The sequence below is a fragment of the Lissotriton helveticus genome, chromosome 5_1 (genome assembly GCF_964261635.1).
Source record: "Lissotriton helveticus chromosome 5_1, aLisHel1.1, whole genome shotgun sequence".
In the NCBI taxonomy this organism is placed as follows: domain Eukaryota; kingdom Metazoa; phylum Chordata; class Amphibia; order Caudata; family Salamandridae; genus Lissotriton; species Lissotriton helveticus.
In genome coordinates, this window is record NC_136065.1 from 1,295,928,512 (window position 1) to 1,295,947,610 (window position 19,099).

The following is a 19,099-nucleotide window of genomic DNA, read 5'->3' on the forward strand; positions in this document are numbered from 1 at the left end:
TCTCCCAACTAGAGATGGGGGACCCAATAAAAGCTTGATCTGTGCTTGTGTCTGAAGACTGGCTCTGGCCTAGCTTGAGGTGTTCTTGGACCTTCGAGCCCATAACAAGCTGAGCATTCGTGTACTGACACCCTCAATCTTCTCTGGATGTGGCATTACAGTGAGAGCTTCTAACTTTGGAGCTGAACAAACTAGGTTTGAGTCTAGGCTTTGGCTCAACATCCTGTGATTCTGGGTATATCACCAATGTATAAAAGAAATGGATGTGACCTTGTGTAATGTAACTGGTGTTCATGTAAAGCGCTTCGATACTTCTAGGTCGAGTCCGCACTGAATAAAAACTGCAGAAAACTGCACAAAGAGGTAAAAACAAAACATAAAAAAAGAGAGACAAATAGATTGTCATTTAGTGGCTGATTTGTACAAAGTGAAAACATAAACCTGGATAAATTGCAGCTTCCCCACTTAAATTGTGTGATCTTGGGCAAATATTTGATTTCCAAAACTCGTTTCTCTTCATATTTGTGCATGAAAGCACGTTCAAAAACATGATCAGAAAATCACTATACCAAAATCTATTGTGTTTGATTTAGTAGACTAATGTTGCCTATAATATGGGCCCACATTACAACTTTCTTGCCCGTTTGTTCAATAATGGCACTGTTACCAGAGCGAGGTCGGGGGCAGAAATGACTCGCTCATGTTTATAAGTACTTCAGTGCAGTGTCATATTGTGACAAATTCATGTCAAAGTTTCCATGCGTTAAAGAAATACCGTTTTTTGAATTTTGAAGTGACTGTATCAAATTTTATGTGATGGTTTGTGCATGTTTTATTTAGCAAATATTGTCAAGGCTTGACACTTGCATGGGCTAAAGCGTCAATCCAGAGCCTTAACTGGACGCTGGGCTTCTCCCCGTTAATTTGTTGGCTCGCCCACCCCTACACCGCCCAATTTCAGTTTTGAAGGCAGTGAAAAAACATACTACATTCCGAGGTTGGGATGGAGGAAGCACTTAACAGGTGCCTTCTCCGTGTTTTCTTCTGTCGTGATTGGGTGGGCCGAAGGCCATATTTGGGTGAGCCTGCCGCCCCCCCCCCCCCCTGCTAGAACCGGGCCTCTTACTTCTACAATTACCAATTTCCCTTTGACCTGAAAGAGAACACACTTTTAAACGTCTGATTTCACTCACATTTTTAATGCAACGGTTGACAGGTATGCCGATTCAAAATTACGACTGTATTAACTTGATAGCACCACGTCAAAAATCTGAGACCAGTTTTGTCGGCTCGTGGATGCCAGGCATATAGCTACTATGAAGGGGACTTTGCGGAGTCGCGCTCGTTGCTCTTGGAATAGAGGCGTTTACTCCTCCGGCTCCAAACAGGGAATCCCCAGGGCAGGTCCTGAAAGGTGAAAAGAAAACGAAAGCCGCGCGCGCCCCGTGGACGCGGAAGTAGTGCGCGCGGCTCTGAGGTGACCGAGTCCGCTGAACGACGGCAGCGTGCAGCACTTCCGCGTGCGGGGTGCGCAGGGTGCCTGAGCACCTTTGATCGGTGCGGAGCGGGTTACTGGTGAAGCAGCGCCCGGGCAATGGACAGGGGTATGGCGCAGTTTGCCAACTTCCTGAGGAACAGCTTCAGGCGCAGGTCCAGTGCGGGCAGAGGTGAGTGCGTACGGCAGGTGCCGCGGTTGGGCGAACTGGGACACGGAGGGTTTCAGCTGCCGCTGGCCCCTAAAGTAAACATTGTCCCTTCGTTCTTTAATATCCGTGTTGTCCCTTGACCATTGTAACTGGGGCGTAGATGTCCCGCTAATCTTTTATAACGCAATAGCAGTTATACCGCGCCTTTCCTTCCGCTGTAAAGCCGAAACCGCTCTTATGTTGTACTGTGTCCTTTGCTAAGTTTGCCAACTCAGAGCGCTTCTACTGTTGGAATGTGACCAGCTTCTCAACTATAATAGTATGTACTGTCCACTTAAGGTGCGTGCTCTCTTATCATGTTATGTGCTTCTCCACTCAGTAGTGTTACCAAATGACTCGGTGTCACCGGGATACGACCATTCATTTAATTATGAATTCTTTAATGTGGTTTTCCTCACTTGTGTTGAACTAGGACCGCAAAGCCCAGAGTGCACTTGATTATTAAATGAAAACCCAGGCCTGAAAACAAAAGGTGTTGGGAGTGGCATAGATTTCGTTTGCCAACCTTTGATACTAGACTATATTTTGCCGAACTAAAGTTATTGGAATGCATGTCACCAAGCCAGCCGTTAAAATGACACAGTGTGATCACTGTAACGCGTCCAATTCTTTACCAATATCATTAATTGTGCAGCATGTGGAAAGAAGCAGTAGAATCTCATAATTCTAGTGGCTGCATGCAGCCTAGAGACCATTGACCTGACTGAATGTTTCTAGTTTGCATTGTGCGCTACAGTGATGTATTTGTTTACCAATAAAATATCTTCTTCAATGGTGTGACGCTTTGTAAATACGATCTTCAGGGCCTAGGTTTGATTGTATTACTGTGGCATCCTCCTGGAGCTCGATGAGGTGTTATCCGGAGCTTGATAATAAACTACAACTTGAAACCAAGCTTTGTCCATGCTACTGCTTCTCTACAATTACATTGGACTTGTATTTGTTTCCTGTCTTTCTTGCAAATAATTATGTTTGTATGTCTGTTTCTCACACAGAGCACACGGGGTTTTATTTTTGAAAATCTAATAAAAGAATGAATCACAAAAATAAGATTTTCAATGTTGAAACATTTTGGTGTTATCCACTTTTCCAGGTTCATTACTTTCCATGGCATGCCATGGATATTACACTGACGAGCCACAAACAACGAAACAAGTCTGGGAACATCTTGAACAGTTGTCTCTTCACATCTGGTTTACGGGAGCACTACGCTGAAGCTAATAATTCTTTGGGTGTACAAGGGGTGCTCGTCGACTGATTTGTTATAGCTTCAAAATGGCTATATAATAGGTGACATTTCAGCCTGTACTTAGTTTTATGTTTTTTTTAGCAAACATCACTGGGCATGCTGGAACTTTTAGGCTTACATGTAGACCTGTAAAGCGAAACTGTAAATCCAGAAATGCAGAATGTTGTTGGCTGAAAAGTCAGGAATGGCTAAAGGTATCACGTGATTCGTTATTCGGCAGCTAGTCAGTTGTTGCTACAGTGCTGAATCATGATTCATGTGCACAGTGCAGATCAGGTGGTGTTCTGATTGTGTAGGTACCAATGCCAGGTGCATAGAATCCACATGTTTAGCTGTCATGTTCCACGTGTGCCTCAGAGAGCCAGGATTTTTCTTGAGGCAATTTTAGTGGCAGAGAGCGATTGATTTTCTTAACAACGTGAATATTCTTGCCACTTGTCCAGACTTGTAAGGGCATTTCTCAGACAAGGCATGACTGGTTATGCACGTGCCTATTCCTCTCCCCCCCAACATGGGGTGCCCCTGGGGACAGCCAAGGGCTGGGTGTGACGTTCGAGAGCGCCTGTACAGAGATTCTTCAGTTCTCTATGAAGTAGCTTTTTGTTGACAAAATATTCCTGATGCAGTTGTGGATGTGTTTTGAGTAAAAAAAGGAAAACGGTAGCAGGAAGCAAAGGTGTATCATGTCAAAAGATATAATGATTTCGTCGTTAATAGTAAAACAAACGCTACATGTAGAACGAGTTTTGCATGTTTTAATATTACTCAGTGTAAACTATTTACCTGCTAATGCAGGCAGGGCTTGGCATAGGCCCACACATTTTACTAGGCATTTTAAACTCTAGTTTCTGCTTCATGTCAAGTAGCGTTTACATTGCCTCATAACGAGCCACTCACATATATTTAAGTGTCACGAAGATGTGTTTAGCATAAGAAGTAGGTCGAACTGGCCTATAGGCAGAGCCACTGGAATTAAGCGACACGAGAGGACCAACGTAGGCAGGAGAGGTGACTATACTATGGCTCAAGAAAAGGCAAATTATGAGGCATATTGTACCACATTTTGTGACAGTATTACTGCATTATTTTGTCATTTTTTCCACGATAATACTAGGCAAAGGTTTTACCTCATTAGTAACAGTTTAACACTCATATACCGCAATAGGCAACTGAAAGGTGAGTGACTAGTCGACTTTAATGAATTGCTCTTTACTGTGCTTGCAACGTTACCGCACTTTTAAATACATATATATATATATATATATATATATATATATATATATATATATATATATTTTAATTTGGGGGTGTAACATTTGCAGATTATGCTGCAAATGAAAGAGTATGTGGTAGATGTGGCAAGTTCATATTATGCTAAAAACACTGCAGCCTTAGAATCACATAATTCCAGTGGCCCTGCTTATAGGGCAATCTGGTAGTGTCAGAAGGGCTGGTCTGCTAGGTCAGTGTGTGGGCTGTTTTATTTTGTTGCTGTTTGTGGGCCTGTTTGATGGCCTGGTGGACCTGTTTTTACTGTTAATTTCCCTTTGTCAGAAGCAAGTATAAATGCATGCAGTATCCTATACCTTGCAAAACCCTTCTAGGTTGTAGGATGGTACAACGCATGCAATTACATTGCATGCGTTTGACACACATTTTTTAGCGCGCATGTTTTTACAGGGAAAATGCACTTCTAACGCATGCCAATACCACACATTGTTTTTATATTTATAAACCATGTATTTGTGAGGGGAAACATCCCACCCCCCAACTTACCTTAAATGCGTGGTTTTGGCATGCATTTTAAATGCATATTCATGGTAAAAATATGTGTGCTAAAAAATGCGTGGTAAAGGCTTAATGAGGTAAAAACCTCATTGTAAAGGCTCTTTCCCCACTTCTACAGCATCTTGTTGTGCGAATATGATTTTCTTAGAATGAACTCCCCCTCCGCACTGCCCATTCTCTGAAGGACTTCAAGAAGCACGCTGTGTTCCTCCGTATCAAGGGAGTACGGACCCAGACTTGATGGGGGGCTGAATCGCCAACTCTTGGGGATTCAAACTACAAGACCAATTGGAATATTAGCATACATATTATGAACCAACGGTTACACTAACGGCTCATTTCGCAACGGTTGTGCTTTCTGAATTTGGACTCGATATCAGCATAAGTGTTTTACTACCTGTGATTCCTCTTGGATTTCATCTTTCTGTGTGATATAGACCTTGCCTGCTTGCTACTTATTGACGTGGCTGAAGCACTTTTCGTCTTCTATCTTGAAGATCAGAATTTGCACAAGTGGGGCTCTTCGACTTATATTACCCATTTAGACATTGTGTTTTGCCACTGGCTTTTATTGACATCTTATGGAACTGCTCATCTTTCTGGTTATGACCTCCTGATAATACTAGAAGCCCTGACGAAGTTCCCGTGGCAGTGGGGAACGAAACGCGTTGGCTGTGTGCCAGTTCACCTTTTGAAGAAACACAATAAAAGAATTTAAAAGAATATACTTGTTGTCTTGACTTCGCTGTAGTGCACCTTCCTTTCGTTTTTTGTGAATTGTAAATAGGCATTGTTCAGCAGCTGTTGCTGGAAGTAGTTGCACACTTCATTAACTTTTGAAACTAAGAGAGTGTAGGTGCTTGACCGTGGTCTGCTGCTGCGTTCTTATGTTTCTTAAGAAGCAGCTCAAGACCTGGCTCTTAGATCGAGGCTCGCACAGCCACCCAGTGACTGGAGGCCCCCGGGGTGGCAAGCGGCAGTATACAAGTCTTTCTGATTGATTGACCTTAATTAAATGATAAGGCAAGAGGATTTTGGCAAAACAGGAACAAGTTGATTTAATTAAATGCAGCAGGTGGGAGAGTATCGACAGAGGCATGTCTAAAGACCGTCTCAGAGTTTTGACCGCACATATATACATTTTGTGGGTCCAATAAAACAATTCATCATTCTCTGGAAAGCATCATAGTTATAAATATCCAGAAAAAACATCTGCTAAGGGGGACATAGATGGCTCTTGAGCTTGTGGAGCGCTAGAGTGTGCGTGTCCAAATGTCTGGTGTGGTAAGTGCGTGATCACCTCGTGCGGTGTGCATGTCGTGTCCTGATTGTCTGAGTGTTCCTAACTACATGTGGCATCAAACTTTGTAGTATTTTGGGAACACACGTGTTTTATTGGGCCAGTCTCCTTGGGCCTGTTTGTGGTGTGATTACTTATCTGTGGGATCGATCAGGATTTTCTCTGGGTGTGCGTTTTTGTCTGTCTTTGGGCTAAGTGTAACTCCACCTGTGACCTGTCAATCGGTAGGCTTGGGTTTGGGTTGCAGGGCTTATCTAACCACGTATCTCTGACGTGGGGTTGTTGGGGAGGTCATCTCAGTTGAATCCAACATTGATACAAGTGTGTGAGTGTGTGCACGTGTAACATGGCGGTAGTTTATATAATATTTACTGTTATTCTCATTATTATGCATACGGTTGTTACATCGTACATCAACATTGCATTCACTGATATTGTCGTCATTATGTGTGCATAATTTACTGTTTACATCGACGCTGGAATTAATGGTATTAATTAACATCACTGTGTGGGCATAGTTTACAGCGTACATTGGTATTTCATTTACTGGTATTGACATTATTGTTCCCGCATAGATTACAGTGTACACCAATATTGCATTTATTGGTACGGCAGCTGCTTTGAGTGCATACATCAGGTTGTACATTGCCATTGTATTTATCAATCTCAACAATCTCTTTACAAGTTAAAAACTGCCCCGGTATACAGATGTGAGCTGCTTTTTTAGCTATCTAATTTACAAATGAGTGGCACTTTTATTATGGTGGCCGGGCTTATTTTCTGTCCCATTCCAACTCTGCATAAGAAGGTGTTGATTCCAAAACGGCTTCCAGGTAGAAGGATAGATGGAAGGAATGTATTAAAAGTAGTCTACTTATTTATTACCAGAATGTGTTTATTTACATGTTTCTGGTATGCTCATGAAGACAGTATTATATATTTTTATGTATACACAAAGCTAACAGTGGCTGACCACAGGTTTTGCACCTCAATCCCGTCAAGTTCAATTTAGTGTCCTGTGCATCCTCTTCTGGCACTTGCCACCGTTTGGTGCCGCTGGAGGCCACAAAACAGGATATTCTTCAAATGAAAGGTGCACCAGAAAGTAAATTCAATGTAGCAAATATCAGTTCTTCATCTTTTATTATTCCAAAATGATTGCACACAAATTAAAATCAGCCAATCATATCAAGCCCCGGCTCGAGGACGGAGTCCTTGACAGCTTTAGCTTCGAGCCGGGGCTTGATATGGTCCCCATGTACCCTCCATGGATGGGATGAATATAAACCTGTGTATCTGGTGATTGCCTGCAAAACGTTGTGAATACACTATAACATACATGTAGCCATGATGAAGTTCCTAGTGTGACAGGAACGAAACGTAATGGCTGATTTTAATTCATGTGCAATCATTTTGGAATAATAAAAGAAGATGATGGACTGAAATTTGCTACATTGAATTTATTTTCTGGTACACCTTCCATTTGAAGAATATTGCATATTTTTCACATGCCATGTTTGGTGTTTAGTACTCCCGCTCCCCACCCAGAGACTAAAATGGGCAGGGTCTGCGGGGAACGACGTGCCCATACTTTTTTGATTTAACAAAAACAGTTCCCATACTTTTTGTTTAAAAAAAAAAAAAAGAAGCAACCCTCAGGAATGGTTGATTCCGAGAGTTGAGATGTCTCAGACTGGAAGGGAAAGGTGGACGACTGTGCTGTGAAGCCAAGGGAGGGACAGGATGCCACAGAAGAAGCCGGCCTTCTTGCCAGGATGCCTGCTACCTGAAAGAAATGTAAATGTGTGCAATTGCTTAATCTGTAAATCTAAATGCTGCTTGGTAGCTAGATTGTTTCTATTTGATGGAGTCACATGAGGATTCATGGTGACTAAGATTTATTCTTTTTAAGAGGTGTAATGTAAGGGTGTTACCAGTTGAATTCTGAAGAGTGCGCTTTTAAAGGACACATAAAAATGTCTGCACTTGCTACAGTACTTCTTTTTCCATCTTAAACCGAAATCATTCATCAGTGCATTTCTTATGATTCGTTTACCTTGAAATTATTTTTCATTTAAGGTGTGTGAATTATTTTGCCTTGTTTGTCCTGAAAGTGAAAGACAGACTAAATATTTACAAAATATTTTCTTCTTTTATAGCCACCCCCCTGGCACCGCCTCACTCTCATTGATCCTGATTTCATTGCAATCGGGATCACAATTCCCATCCTTTTTTTTTTTTTAATGCACTTCGACTGCTGTCACTCGCCCCTCCATCCTCACCCTAAATATTAAGTGATCTGCAGCCTACGTTACTCTTCGGTTCATCAGTACTGAAGCAGCAGATGGACGTTGTCCCTTTTAGGCTGTTAGTGACATACGTTAACATTTTCTCTGCACATAATTTGATCAGGGAGCAGAAACTGAGACAGAGCTCAGCAGCGTAAGATGTTGTAGAAGGATGGGCAAAATAGGCTTGCTTACCCTGCGCTCTCTTTCTCTTTGCCTCTCCCTCGCTCCAATTCCTTGCAGTCCCTTTTTAGGTCTCGCCTACAAAGCGCGCATGCGCTGCATAGGCAAAAAGACCTTTAGCTATCGCTTTGGCTTTTCAGCCAAAAACGTGCATGCGTTCCATTGCCTTCAATGGCAATGCGTGCACGTCTGGCGATTCACTTGCGGTAGTGAGCGCTGCCATATGGTAGCAATTATCGCTCTCGCAAGGGTATCGAGCAGCCCCCTCCTCACCCTTCCTCCTGCTGCCGGCAGCCTGCCACTCTTGTTTAGGATTCCTTTGTCACTAAAAACGGAAAACTGGACATGTACCAGGCGGCACTATCCAACAGAGGGCAGCAGAACCAAATAGAGAACGTCAGTAAGCTCCGTCTAACCAGTGGAGCTTTTCTGCGGCTTCATAGAGACAAGACTGCTTCCCGCTACACGGGTGCTAGTCTACAGTGCATGCAGCTAGACACTTGGTGCTGTTTTACAACTGATGAAATGTGCGTTTCTAGTAGTACTCACTGTTAAACGTAACCCCTAGGCTCAATATATTTTGCCTGGAGCGTCTTCACACTTTGCATGTTCACTTTTTGTTTTGAATGAAGAGAGTGAATGTTGAATGTAACCACACAAATCAGACGCGAACCAAACCACAAGGAGAGACTGAGAACAAAGCCGGCAATGAACAGGCAACAGTGAAATCGTTTCACTGCCACAAGAAATATTATAATTGAAACGCTATATTAACTACCAGAAAACCAGAGGTTTGCAAGGACACAACACTTGCAGTAAAACCTATCAGCACAAGTCATCTGCACATGTATTTTGGGAGCTGCACGTTCTTTTATATGGCGTACACACTGGTGCTGAGCTGTTCGAAGACAGCAGGGCTAACACTGTCATTGGGCCATGGAAGCATTTGAGCAAGTCACAAGGGTTACGTTAGACGCATCTCGGCACTGCTAGGAGTAATATACTCCCTCTTGAAAGGTGTATACAATGGAATTGATATATATTTCCCTCACTTCTATTTTCTTAAGCTAGCGTGCAGAGCTGACACTATGTGAATAGTTTGCGTGCATTGGATAGTGGCTTTTGAAAGCTATATATTTGTAAGCGTGAGCTTACGTCCACTTAAAAGAAACTCCAAATATACGAAAGGTAAATACGTTAAGATACACTTTGAGGTGCCGTCAAACACACCCTTGACGTCACAGGCAGGCGGCAGCAGGTCAGACAGACTGTGGCATGCAGGCAGACATCCTGTGGGAGTGCCGATGACTGGACCATCCGTGCTACTGGTTTCTGGACCCTGGACATGGAACGTACAGCAGCCAGGGTACCAGTAAAAGAACTCCATTGTGAGCCTTGAATTACTGCAGGCTCTAACAGGGGATACATCACACGACCCACGGCCAGGCTCTGCGCTGCCTCAGTCTTCGACCGTGATTCGATACTGAGGCCACTGGGGCGGGATTGTTTATGGAATCAGTGCTTAATTTACGAATGTCCTTGCCACTGTTTGGCACTCCCACTTATTTCTAGACAAGGCACTTAATTATGAAAGGCACCCACGTGGTGGCAGTGTCTGTCATTTTAAGACCAATGGAGTGTTTCACAATTCTATACACTTTAAAAACCAGGACCAATTAGCAAGTCTACTGGCACTGAGCAGGTGTGCGTCTAACCAAACCTAGGCCTGGTGGGCTAACTCCGAAAGCAAGGTGTTCAGCTTCTTCTGGAGTTCAAGAAATGGGCAGGAGGCTCTTATGTGTAGTGTGGGTCATTCCAGATTTACAGTGAGGCGATGTGAGAGGAGGCTGGACCCCCATATCTTCTGTAGGTGTGGTATGCAAGTAGGAGTTGGGACAAGCAGTGTTGTCTGGAACATTTCTGACACTGTCCAAAATGGCGCACTTGTATCTGTGTGATGTAGGTTGTGATGGAATTGTCATTTCACGGAGCTAGCAGGGTCAGTAAATGATGAGAGCTGCGGTGATAATTCCTGTTGATCTATTATTATTACTTTTACTACTAATAATGGTAATAATACTACTAATAATAATTTGAGCACTGATAGGAATGTGTCTTCTCTACAGGGCAGGATTTTGTCGGGTCATAACTCTGCAATGAATGAGCACACAAGGCAGAGGAAACGCTCTTCGAGACCATTATGCAGTCCCAGCTCAACAGCCCTCAAGAAAGGGATTACAACCAGCAAGAGAAACAAAGCGAGGGCGTTGGAATGCGCTTTTAAATCTCTGAATTGTTAGAGAGAATAGTATTGTGAGGTAGTGCCACCAAACAAGCTTAACTGCATTTGACCGAAGCCAAGATGGGGATCTTGAGAATAAAGTCTGATTGAGTGTTATTGAGTATTCAGTCAGTAACGATCAGGGGCTCGTTGAAGGGGGCGGGTGCGTGACCTGCAGTGGGAGGGAGTGGAGTGTGCACGGCGTGTGCCTCCGCCACGCCCGTGGCATGGGCTCACTGGCGTGCCTGCTATGGTGACCGGTAGTGCCCGCAAACACCGCATCCTCGCCTCGAGCTTCTGCTCGTGAGATCTCTGCAGCCTGCTGAGCACACGAACGAGAAGCCAGACACAGCAGAGAGCTCAGGACTCAACCCAATCTTTTCCGCTCCACTGAAGTGTGTCAGGCAGAGAAGATGGCTCAGGGAGTTTACCGCTCGCCACTAACATCTGTCGAGTTGGGGTCCCCTAGACCAGCTCAGCCTTCCACACCGGAGAGGTCAGGACGCACACCTCCATCGAGCTGGATGGCGATAGCAACACTCATTGTTTACAGCACTACATAAAATGATTGCGATTGCATTTACAGGTTAATCACTTTGTCCACATTCTGTGCCATGCACAGAACACTGGAGTTAAGCACACCTTCCTTAACTGTGCAGCACCGACCTTTGAGAGGTGGCTGTACATCGGGAACACAAATATTGGGGTTCTACGCCAAGAAACAAAGAGTCCTCTCAAACGGTCCTGGCAACAGATGAGTTTTCCACACAACATTCAGGGCCTCGGACATGGGCGAGCTGGGGCCAGGCTCAGGGTGCCAATTTTCCAAGGGAGCGCAGCAGGGAGCAGCCTGACTTAATGTCATGCAAACAGGTAGCTCGTCCATCCTACTTGGAATCAATTAGGTCCCTCCCGTTAAAGACTTTGTAATCAGCCCTTAATGTACGTCACCGTAATTGTTATCACTCCGTCACCCCCCTGCCCACCACCCATCTTTCTCACATGTCCTAGCGTCACACTGCAACAACCCCCGCCCCCACAACAAGCACCACATTTTCTTTCCTTACATTGCACTGTCCTGGTCACTCCGGTTTAGGGCCAGCCCTGACAACATTCACGGTAGTGGATAGGTCTGCTGGCAGTGAGGACTCACGAGATCCCGGGGTGGGCACTGCCCTGCACTCAGTCCTCCGATATGAGACACAAGATTTGTGGATGTGTGCCCTAAGAGCCTATTTGCACTCCACCCCAATCCCCATGATGTAGCGAGGGCAAATACGGGAGCATCCCCTCTGTAGACCACGAGAAAAAGCAGCCTGACACTTTACTTACAGACACAAAAAGGAAATGGGTGCATTCTGGAGTTAAAACTGTTCATAGGGGTTTTAGAAATCCAATGTAAAAGCAAAATAATATGTATGTATCTCTCTCTCCGTGTTTATATATATATATATATATATGTGTATATATATATATATATGTGTATATATATATATGTGTGTATATATATATATATATATATATATATATATATATATTCACTGAAAAAAACCATAGGTTTCACACCTGTTATAGTTAGCTGGAAGTTTTACTCGCATAAAGCCATTGAACTTCCCACGTTATAGTTAGTTGGACTCACTATAACTTGCGCTTGCAATGCACTGCTGATGACATCACATATTACATCACTCATGACATGGTCAGTGACATCACTCATGACATCACTGATGACACCATCCAGTGAATGTATGCATTCTTAAAAAATAAATGTGTTTATATATGTACCTGTAAAAGTTGATGAAAGAATAAATGTTTAAATAAGGGTTTACATGGATGTTTAAAAAAAAAATTGGATTGGTTCACTGGCTTACTAAGTGTATCTTAGTGTATACATATATTAGTGAGTAATGTTTAAATATTTAAATATATGGATTAGTGTTTCACTTTGTGTATAAGTGGCTGCATGGGTTGGTGAGTAGCTACATGTGTATGTATATGGGTTATTAGATGTTTTTTTTTAATATCAATATGAGTGTCTATATGTTTGGTGGGGGTATTACTTAGAACATAGATGCATGAGTGACTGATTCTCTGTATATGTTTTGAAGACAGCATATGTGCAGGACTGTATGGGTGGATGACTGTATATGTGTGTGTTACTGACTGAATGACTGTCTCACTAGTGTCTTTATCAGTAACTACATATGTTTTAATGTAGTATATGTGAATATTGATGTATATAAGTGACTATATGTGAGAGTAAGGGATTGTAAGAGTTCCTGTTTAAATAAGTATGTGTTTCTATAAGTGATTGTTTAAGAGTGTAAAGTTCCTTAGAAGTAAGGTGGTAGTGTGTGTATAGCTGTATATGCAAATAAATGGATGTTCAATAGTTTATTTGCATGTGTGAGTATGTGTGAGAGTATCTTTTGGATGACTGTCGGTGTGTAACAGGATGTATAGGTGTATCACTACATATGATGAGTGAGTATACGTATGAGTGATTATATAGAACTGTTGGTGAATGAGTGGATGTGTATATAGATGGTGGAATTATTGAATTGGTTGTTGTAACTGGTATGGTACGTCTCCATTTTTTTAAAAATTATAGTTTCTATTTTTGAATATGTGTTTCAATATGTGTTTCATGTGTTTCAAGGGTTACATTACAGTGAAAGGAGGTCTGTCACTGTCACAAGGATGGTGTCATCAGTGATGTCATGAGTGATGTCACTGACCATGTCATGAGTGATGTAATATGTGATGTCATCAGCAGTGCATTGCACGCGCAAGTTATAGTGAGTCCAACTAACTATAACGTGGGAATTTCAATGGTTTTATGCGAGTAAAACTTCCAGCTAACTATAACAGGTGTGAAACCTATGGTTTTTTCAGTGAATTTAATAGGTTTTTTTAAATGCTAATTCCTAACTAACTGGTGTGAAACCTATGGTTTTTTCAGTGAATTTCAATGGTTTTTTAATAGCAAATCTCTATAGGTATAAAAAGTAAAAATTTTTATAACGTATTTTATATTGTATAATTATTTAATAGTTTTTTTATTTTTTGCCCCGGAGCGCTCCCGGGGCGCGTACCGGTGAGCGTCCCGTTAGCGCTATTCTCGCGAACGAAAACAACATTGTGACGTTTCGCGTAACCGTGTGATGCGTCACATGACGCACTGCGTAAGCGCACCCGGAAGCACGCGAGCGCATACGATCGCGCAACGTCCTGATGCGCTTACGCTACGCGCACCCGGAAGTGCTCCAGAGCGCGTAGCGTAAGCGTAACAAGTCATATGACCTTGAAATAACTCTTTTAATTGGTTCCTAACTTTTTTTTTTTACAAAGACTGAAATCCCCACCCATTTCCTTCACTTCTTGTTTCACTTTTGTGAGTGCAAGACCTGGTTTTGGCACCTGTGTCATATTTACTTCTATTATCATGGCTGCAAGAGCATCCAGCAGCAGTGATGAGACTGAGGATTTCATTGATGAGGAGGTTCCTGAACGAACTGTGAAGGAACATTTAATTTGGAAATTTTTCAAAATTCCAGAGGGGGAGAAGAAGGTAAATGCTCCAAAAGTGGAGTGTAAAATATGCCACACCATCTTATTGAGAGGAAATCCCAGAAAAAAATACAGCTTTGGGAACTGGACGATGACACGCCACGTGGAAAGGAAACATCCCCAGAACTATGCACGGGAGAGTGTCAGGGCTCTGGCACGAGAGGCTCCCAGGGATGGTGGCTCTACTTCTACCGGTGGAGCAACACCTTCTGTGTGTGGGCGTGAGCAGGAGATGATACCAAATATTCAGCCTGCTTTTAATCAGGCTACAATAAAATGCCGAAAATGTGACCATCTTCTTTGCTATGGGGAGCAAAGTGTCACACTCATGGTTCGAGCTCTCGAGAACCACTGCTGCCATCCCCAGGCCTAATTTTTTTTTCGTTTTTGGCTCCTGTTGAGCTGTTTCCAGTTCCCTGTTTTTGTTAAAAAAAAAAAGAAGAAAAACAAAAGTTCTTTTCAGAGCTACCTCCAATTCTCATCAAAGAGCTGTGTTCTTAAAATAATGAAAAAGAACTACCTCCAATGTATTAAAAAATGCTACATTTGTAAAGAAGTCTGTCATTGTTTTTTCTCCAGGGTACGCTCCCCGGTACGCGCACCGGGGCGCGTCCCGGGCGCACCCCTTGCAAAAAGCGAATTAATTTTTTTTTTTTATCCTAGTATGTATTAAACTTGTGATTTGTAGCTCTCTAGAAGTTGTAGGTACATGTAATTTCGCTCTAAAGGCTTGGATAATAAAGGCATATGCGTGGTAAAGTATTAAGTGTTCTAAGGGTTAGTGGTTAGGGTTGGTTGTTAGGGTTTAGTTTAAGGGTTAGTTTGTAGGGTTCTAGGCTAGTTTTTACAGGTTAGGGTTGGAGTGTGCTAGGGTTTGAAATGTGTCGATGAGCTTAATAACCCCATAAATTTAAATGGACTCACTTATGTAGCTGTCGGAGACACCTTACTGTCCCTCCAGGAAATATGTTAGATGGGAGACCTGTCATTGCAGAATCCAGGAAATTACATATTAACACTAGGTAGAGGAGGCTAAGGAGTACTTCACACTGTATACTCTCATTTTCTGCGCTTTCAGTCATTTTGATCAGAGTGAGTGCTTCATAAAAACAAGCATTGAAAATGCAATAGGTCACGCGTTTGATTAAGTTAAAGCCATTTGCTTTGCTAATGGTATTGTATAGCAAAGCAAATGGCTTTAGCCTAATGAAAGGAAAGATCTATTGCATTTTTAATGCTTGTTCTTATTGTATGTAAAAAAAAGCTGTAGTGGGGAAGAGGGGCAAACAGTATTGCGTTAGGGCCTCCTAAATGCCCTAATCTCGCCCTGCTTGAAAGCTGTTTCTTAATGCTCTCAGCTGAAGCAGTATTCACACTTCCCTTCTCCCAGAATCCTAGGATCTGTGTGTGTGGCAGGCAGTTGAGTAAGTAGGTGAAGGGCATGCAGCTAGGAATACTGCTATAAGCACAGGCGTAGACGTGATCTTGAATAGCTGAAAGAGAAGCTGCTTTGAAGAAAGTGTTAGCTCAGGTTCTCTGCCGCTAATGCGCCCTCTATATTTACCTTCCTCGGGTCATAATACCAGGAGCAGCTCAAAACAAGAACTGATTTAGTGTGCAAGTGTTGTGTTAAAAAAAATAACTGATCCAGATGTAAAGCAACAACAGCACGTTTATTTGATGCACAGAAGACACGCCTTGGTGATCCCTCTCCAGCCAGCAGACAACTGACCAATCAGGAATGCACCTATGTCATCAACCATTACAACACTAGAACCTTGATAATAGAGTGCTCACTTAAAGATATAAGCTCTTAACTAAAAACAATACATCTTCTTCCCTTTCATTAATGGAAACAACACATGTAAAACTTGAAACACATTGTTATGTAGTCGGTAAACAAAGCATTCCATACATGCCTAAAAAATAAATAAACATAAAACCCTAACCAGAACTGTACATCCTCACCTCATGTCACCACACACATAATGTTGGAGATACCTGGGTGGAAACCTGGGACTTTGAGAAACCATTCTACTGCTGACTCCCCCAACACCGTCACCACTATTACCTGTGACATTACTTGACATTCCATTCCGCACATCTTCATCACTCATCAACATTAAAGGATTACTAGCATCACTTACCTCTCCAAACTCTTCATTCCCACTACAAGTTACGCTTTTCTTGTAAAGTGCCACTCTCCTCATATTCCACTTTTCGGCATTATACAGGATCACATACCCATTATGTACACTCCTAACCCTGTATGGAGCACAAAACCTCGTGAGGCCACTGCATATGTGACCAGGTATGACTTCTACCCAATCATTCTCTCTTATACAACTTCTTTGTACACATACCTCATCCTGGTTTACTTTATTTCCTCCTAAGTTTGCCAAACCCAAGAGTCCCTTTATCCAGGCAGGCACCATTTTGGTACTAGCCTTCCGTCCTCTCATCATACAAAAAGGTATTTTTTTAGTCACTCCATTCTCTGTAGTACGATACGCCCAAACCAAATAAGCGACCATATCTCTCACGTTCTTCCTGTTTTCAACTGCCATCTGGATAACACCTTTTACCATACGGTTGGCTCTCTCAATGATAACATTTTCTTGTGGTTCTTGAGTGTATAATTCCACGCGCCTTTAAATACCTGACCAGTTCTACTTATGTAAGTTGAGTGCCATTGTCAGTGATTAATTTAACAGGATAACCCTCTTCCCTAAAAATCTCATCTAACACATGGATGCTATGTCTTGTGCTAACTTCACGCATGAACTTTACAATGAGCCATTTTGAGGAAACAGCAACAATGACCATCCCAAATCCCAACTCAGTGCTTACCCATCCTAAAGGTCCAATAAAGCCCATACACACAGTATGCCACGGCAAACCAGGGTCTTCTATCACACACATTTCTGCTTGACCTCCAACCTTTAATCTTTTCTCACTCTCTCTGCAGTCAACACATCTCTCCACTCACTCAGAAATGTGTTGGTCAGTGGCAGGCCACCAAAAATGTTCTCATATCCTTTTATTGGTAAGTGATTATCCCAAGTAACCTTCATGGGCCATTTTCAACAATGCAAACTTCTCCTCTTGTGGAGGGACAAATTTATCATTTTTCATGATTACATTCTCACCACAAATAGATAATGTTAGAACTGGGATTTCTGGTTGGCTAAGGCGTACGCCAAAGCCAGGCAGAAACCACCATTCTAGTCAGGGCAAGGGGGTCACACACAAAGATAACCCCTGCTCACCCCCTTGGTAGCTTGGCACGAGCAGACAGGCTTATCCCGGAGGCAATGTGTAAAGCATTTGCGCACGCACACAACAGCAACACAACAGCAACAACATCCTTTGTCTAAAGGTGCAGGGTGGGGGCAAAACCAGGCGCAGCTGGTTTGGGAGCACTCTTGATGTGCTCAGCCACCCCTCTCATTCACTAGTCAGGCTAGGGTCATCAGTCGCACCACAGGGGGCGGAGCCAGCATTGTGTGGGGAAAGCCCAGCCCTATTCAGGTCCCAGGTGCACCCCTCCCTCGCATCAGCATGCTAATCTCTCCACCGGGGCAGACCCATCCAGACTCTTGGAGCCAGGCTCACCAGCCAGCTCCAGCCAATCACGTGCCAGCACACTCGCTACACACGCACACCCATGTCTAGAAGTGGCACTTCCACACTAGACACATTCATGCCGCATACATCATTACGCTGCATTCAATCTCACGAGTTCGCACATACCAAACTCAACCCTGCACTCCCCACACATCAGGAATTACCATGGTCACACATATTCCCCACGCATTCCTATGGGAGGGCAGGTCTCTCTCACACATACACAGAGAGCTCACACACTTTACACTGTACCACAGTGAAAAAGTGCGCAGAAGCCTAAAATCACCAACACCAGGTTACAGAAATAGGCCAGGAAAAAGCAAAAAGTTTTGGGTTGAACCTGCCGAAAAGGGCCAGGTCCAACACAACCCCCTTCCAGCCAAAACACAGGGTAGACCAATCAATCCCTTGATGGGCTTCCCTGCTTTGGGCGACCAAACACGGGCCCCTACGGCAGGGACACCCTCCGGTTCTATGCCACTCTGAACCCATATGGATTTCTCTCAACAAGAGCTCTCTGGCCCAACTAGGATACCCCACTGGTACTCTCTAGTCATCCACGGCCAGGACCAGGCCATAGGCCATCCAGATGTCACAGGTCCAGACTCCTTCACAGAGTGGGGGGCAGTAACCCCTGGCACACAATAATTACAAAAAGGGGGTGGTGATGGACAGAGTATCTGAGTTAATCAGAACACTCCTACCCAGTCAACAGATCAGGGCTTGATCCATCACCGTTTTTTAGCTCACTGCACCATCCCAGTTCAGAACCTGGCTATATGCAAATTAGTCTGTCCCTGGCCCAGTGCATCATGGGAACAGGGCAGACCAAACTACCAAGCCAATTCTTCACTGGAAAGGAAACAAGCTTCCGGGGACCGGTTTCTGGCATTACAGCCGTCTTCGGCCCGGCTTGCTTGAATCCTGATGGTGCAATGAGCAAGGGACTCATGTCTGAGCATACCCTTCCACACTCATGGTAGCCAAAATAATTACCAAAAGGGGGTGGTGATGGACAGAGTATCTGAGTTAATCAGAACACTCCTACCCAGTCAACAGATCAGGGCTTGATCCATCACCGTTTTTTAGCTCACTGCACCATCCCAG

At 43.4% G+C, this 19,099-nt stretch overlaps 1 protein-coding gene across 2 annotated transcripts in view; it reads left to right on the forward strand.

The window, feature by feature from the left end:
* The first annotated feature begins 1,332 nt into the window (after positions 1-1,332).
* DENND2D (DENN domain containing 2D) overlaps positions 1,333-19,099 on the forward strand; it is a 796,377-nt gene continuing 778,610 nt past the window's right edge. Inside the window, exon 1 of one of the 2 annotated variants that reach the window (XM_078644124.1) lies at positions 1,333-1,667. In XM_078644124.1, the coding sequence (XP_078500250.1) occupies positions 1,595-1,667 (73 nt within the window). In that variant the 5' untranslated portion in view covers positions 1,333-1,594. The remainder of the gene's footprint in view (positions 1,668-19,099) is intronic. The other variant, XM_078644126.1, reaches the window with a different exon arrangement.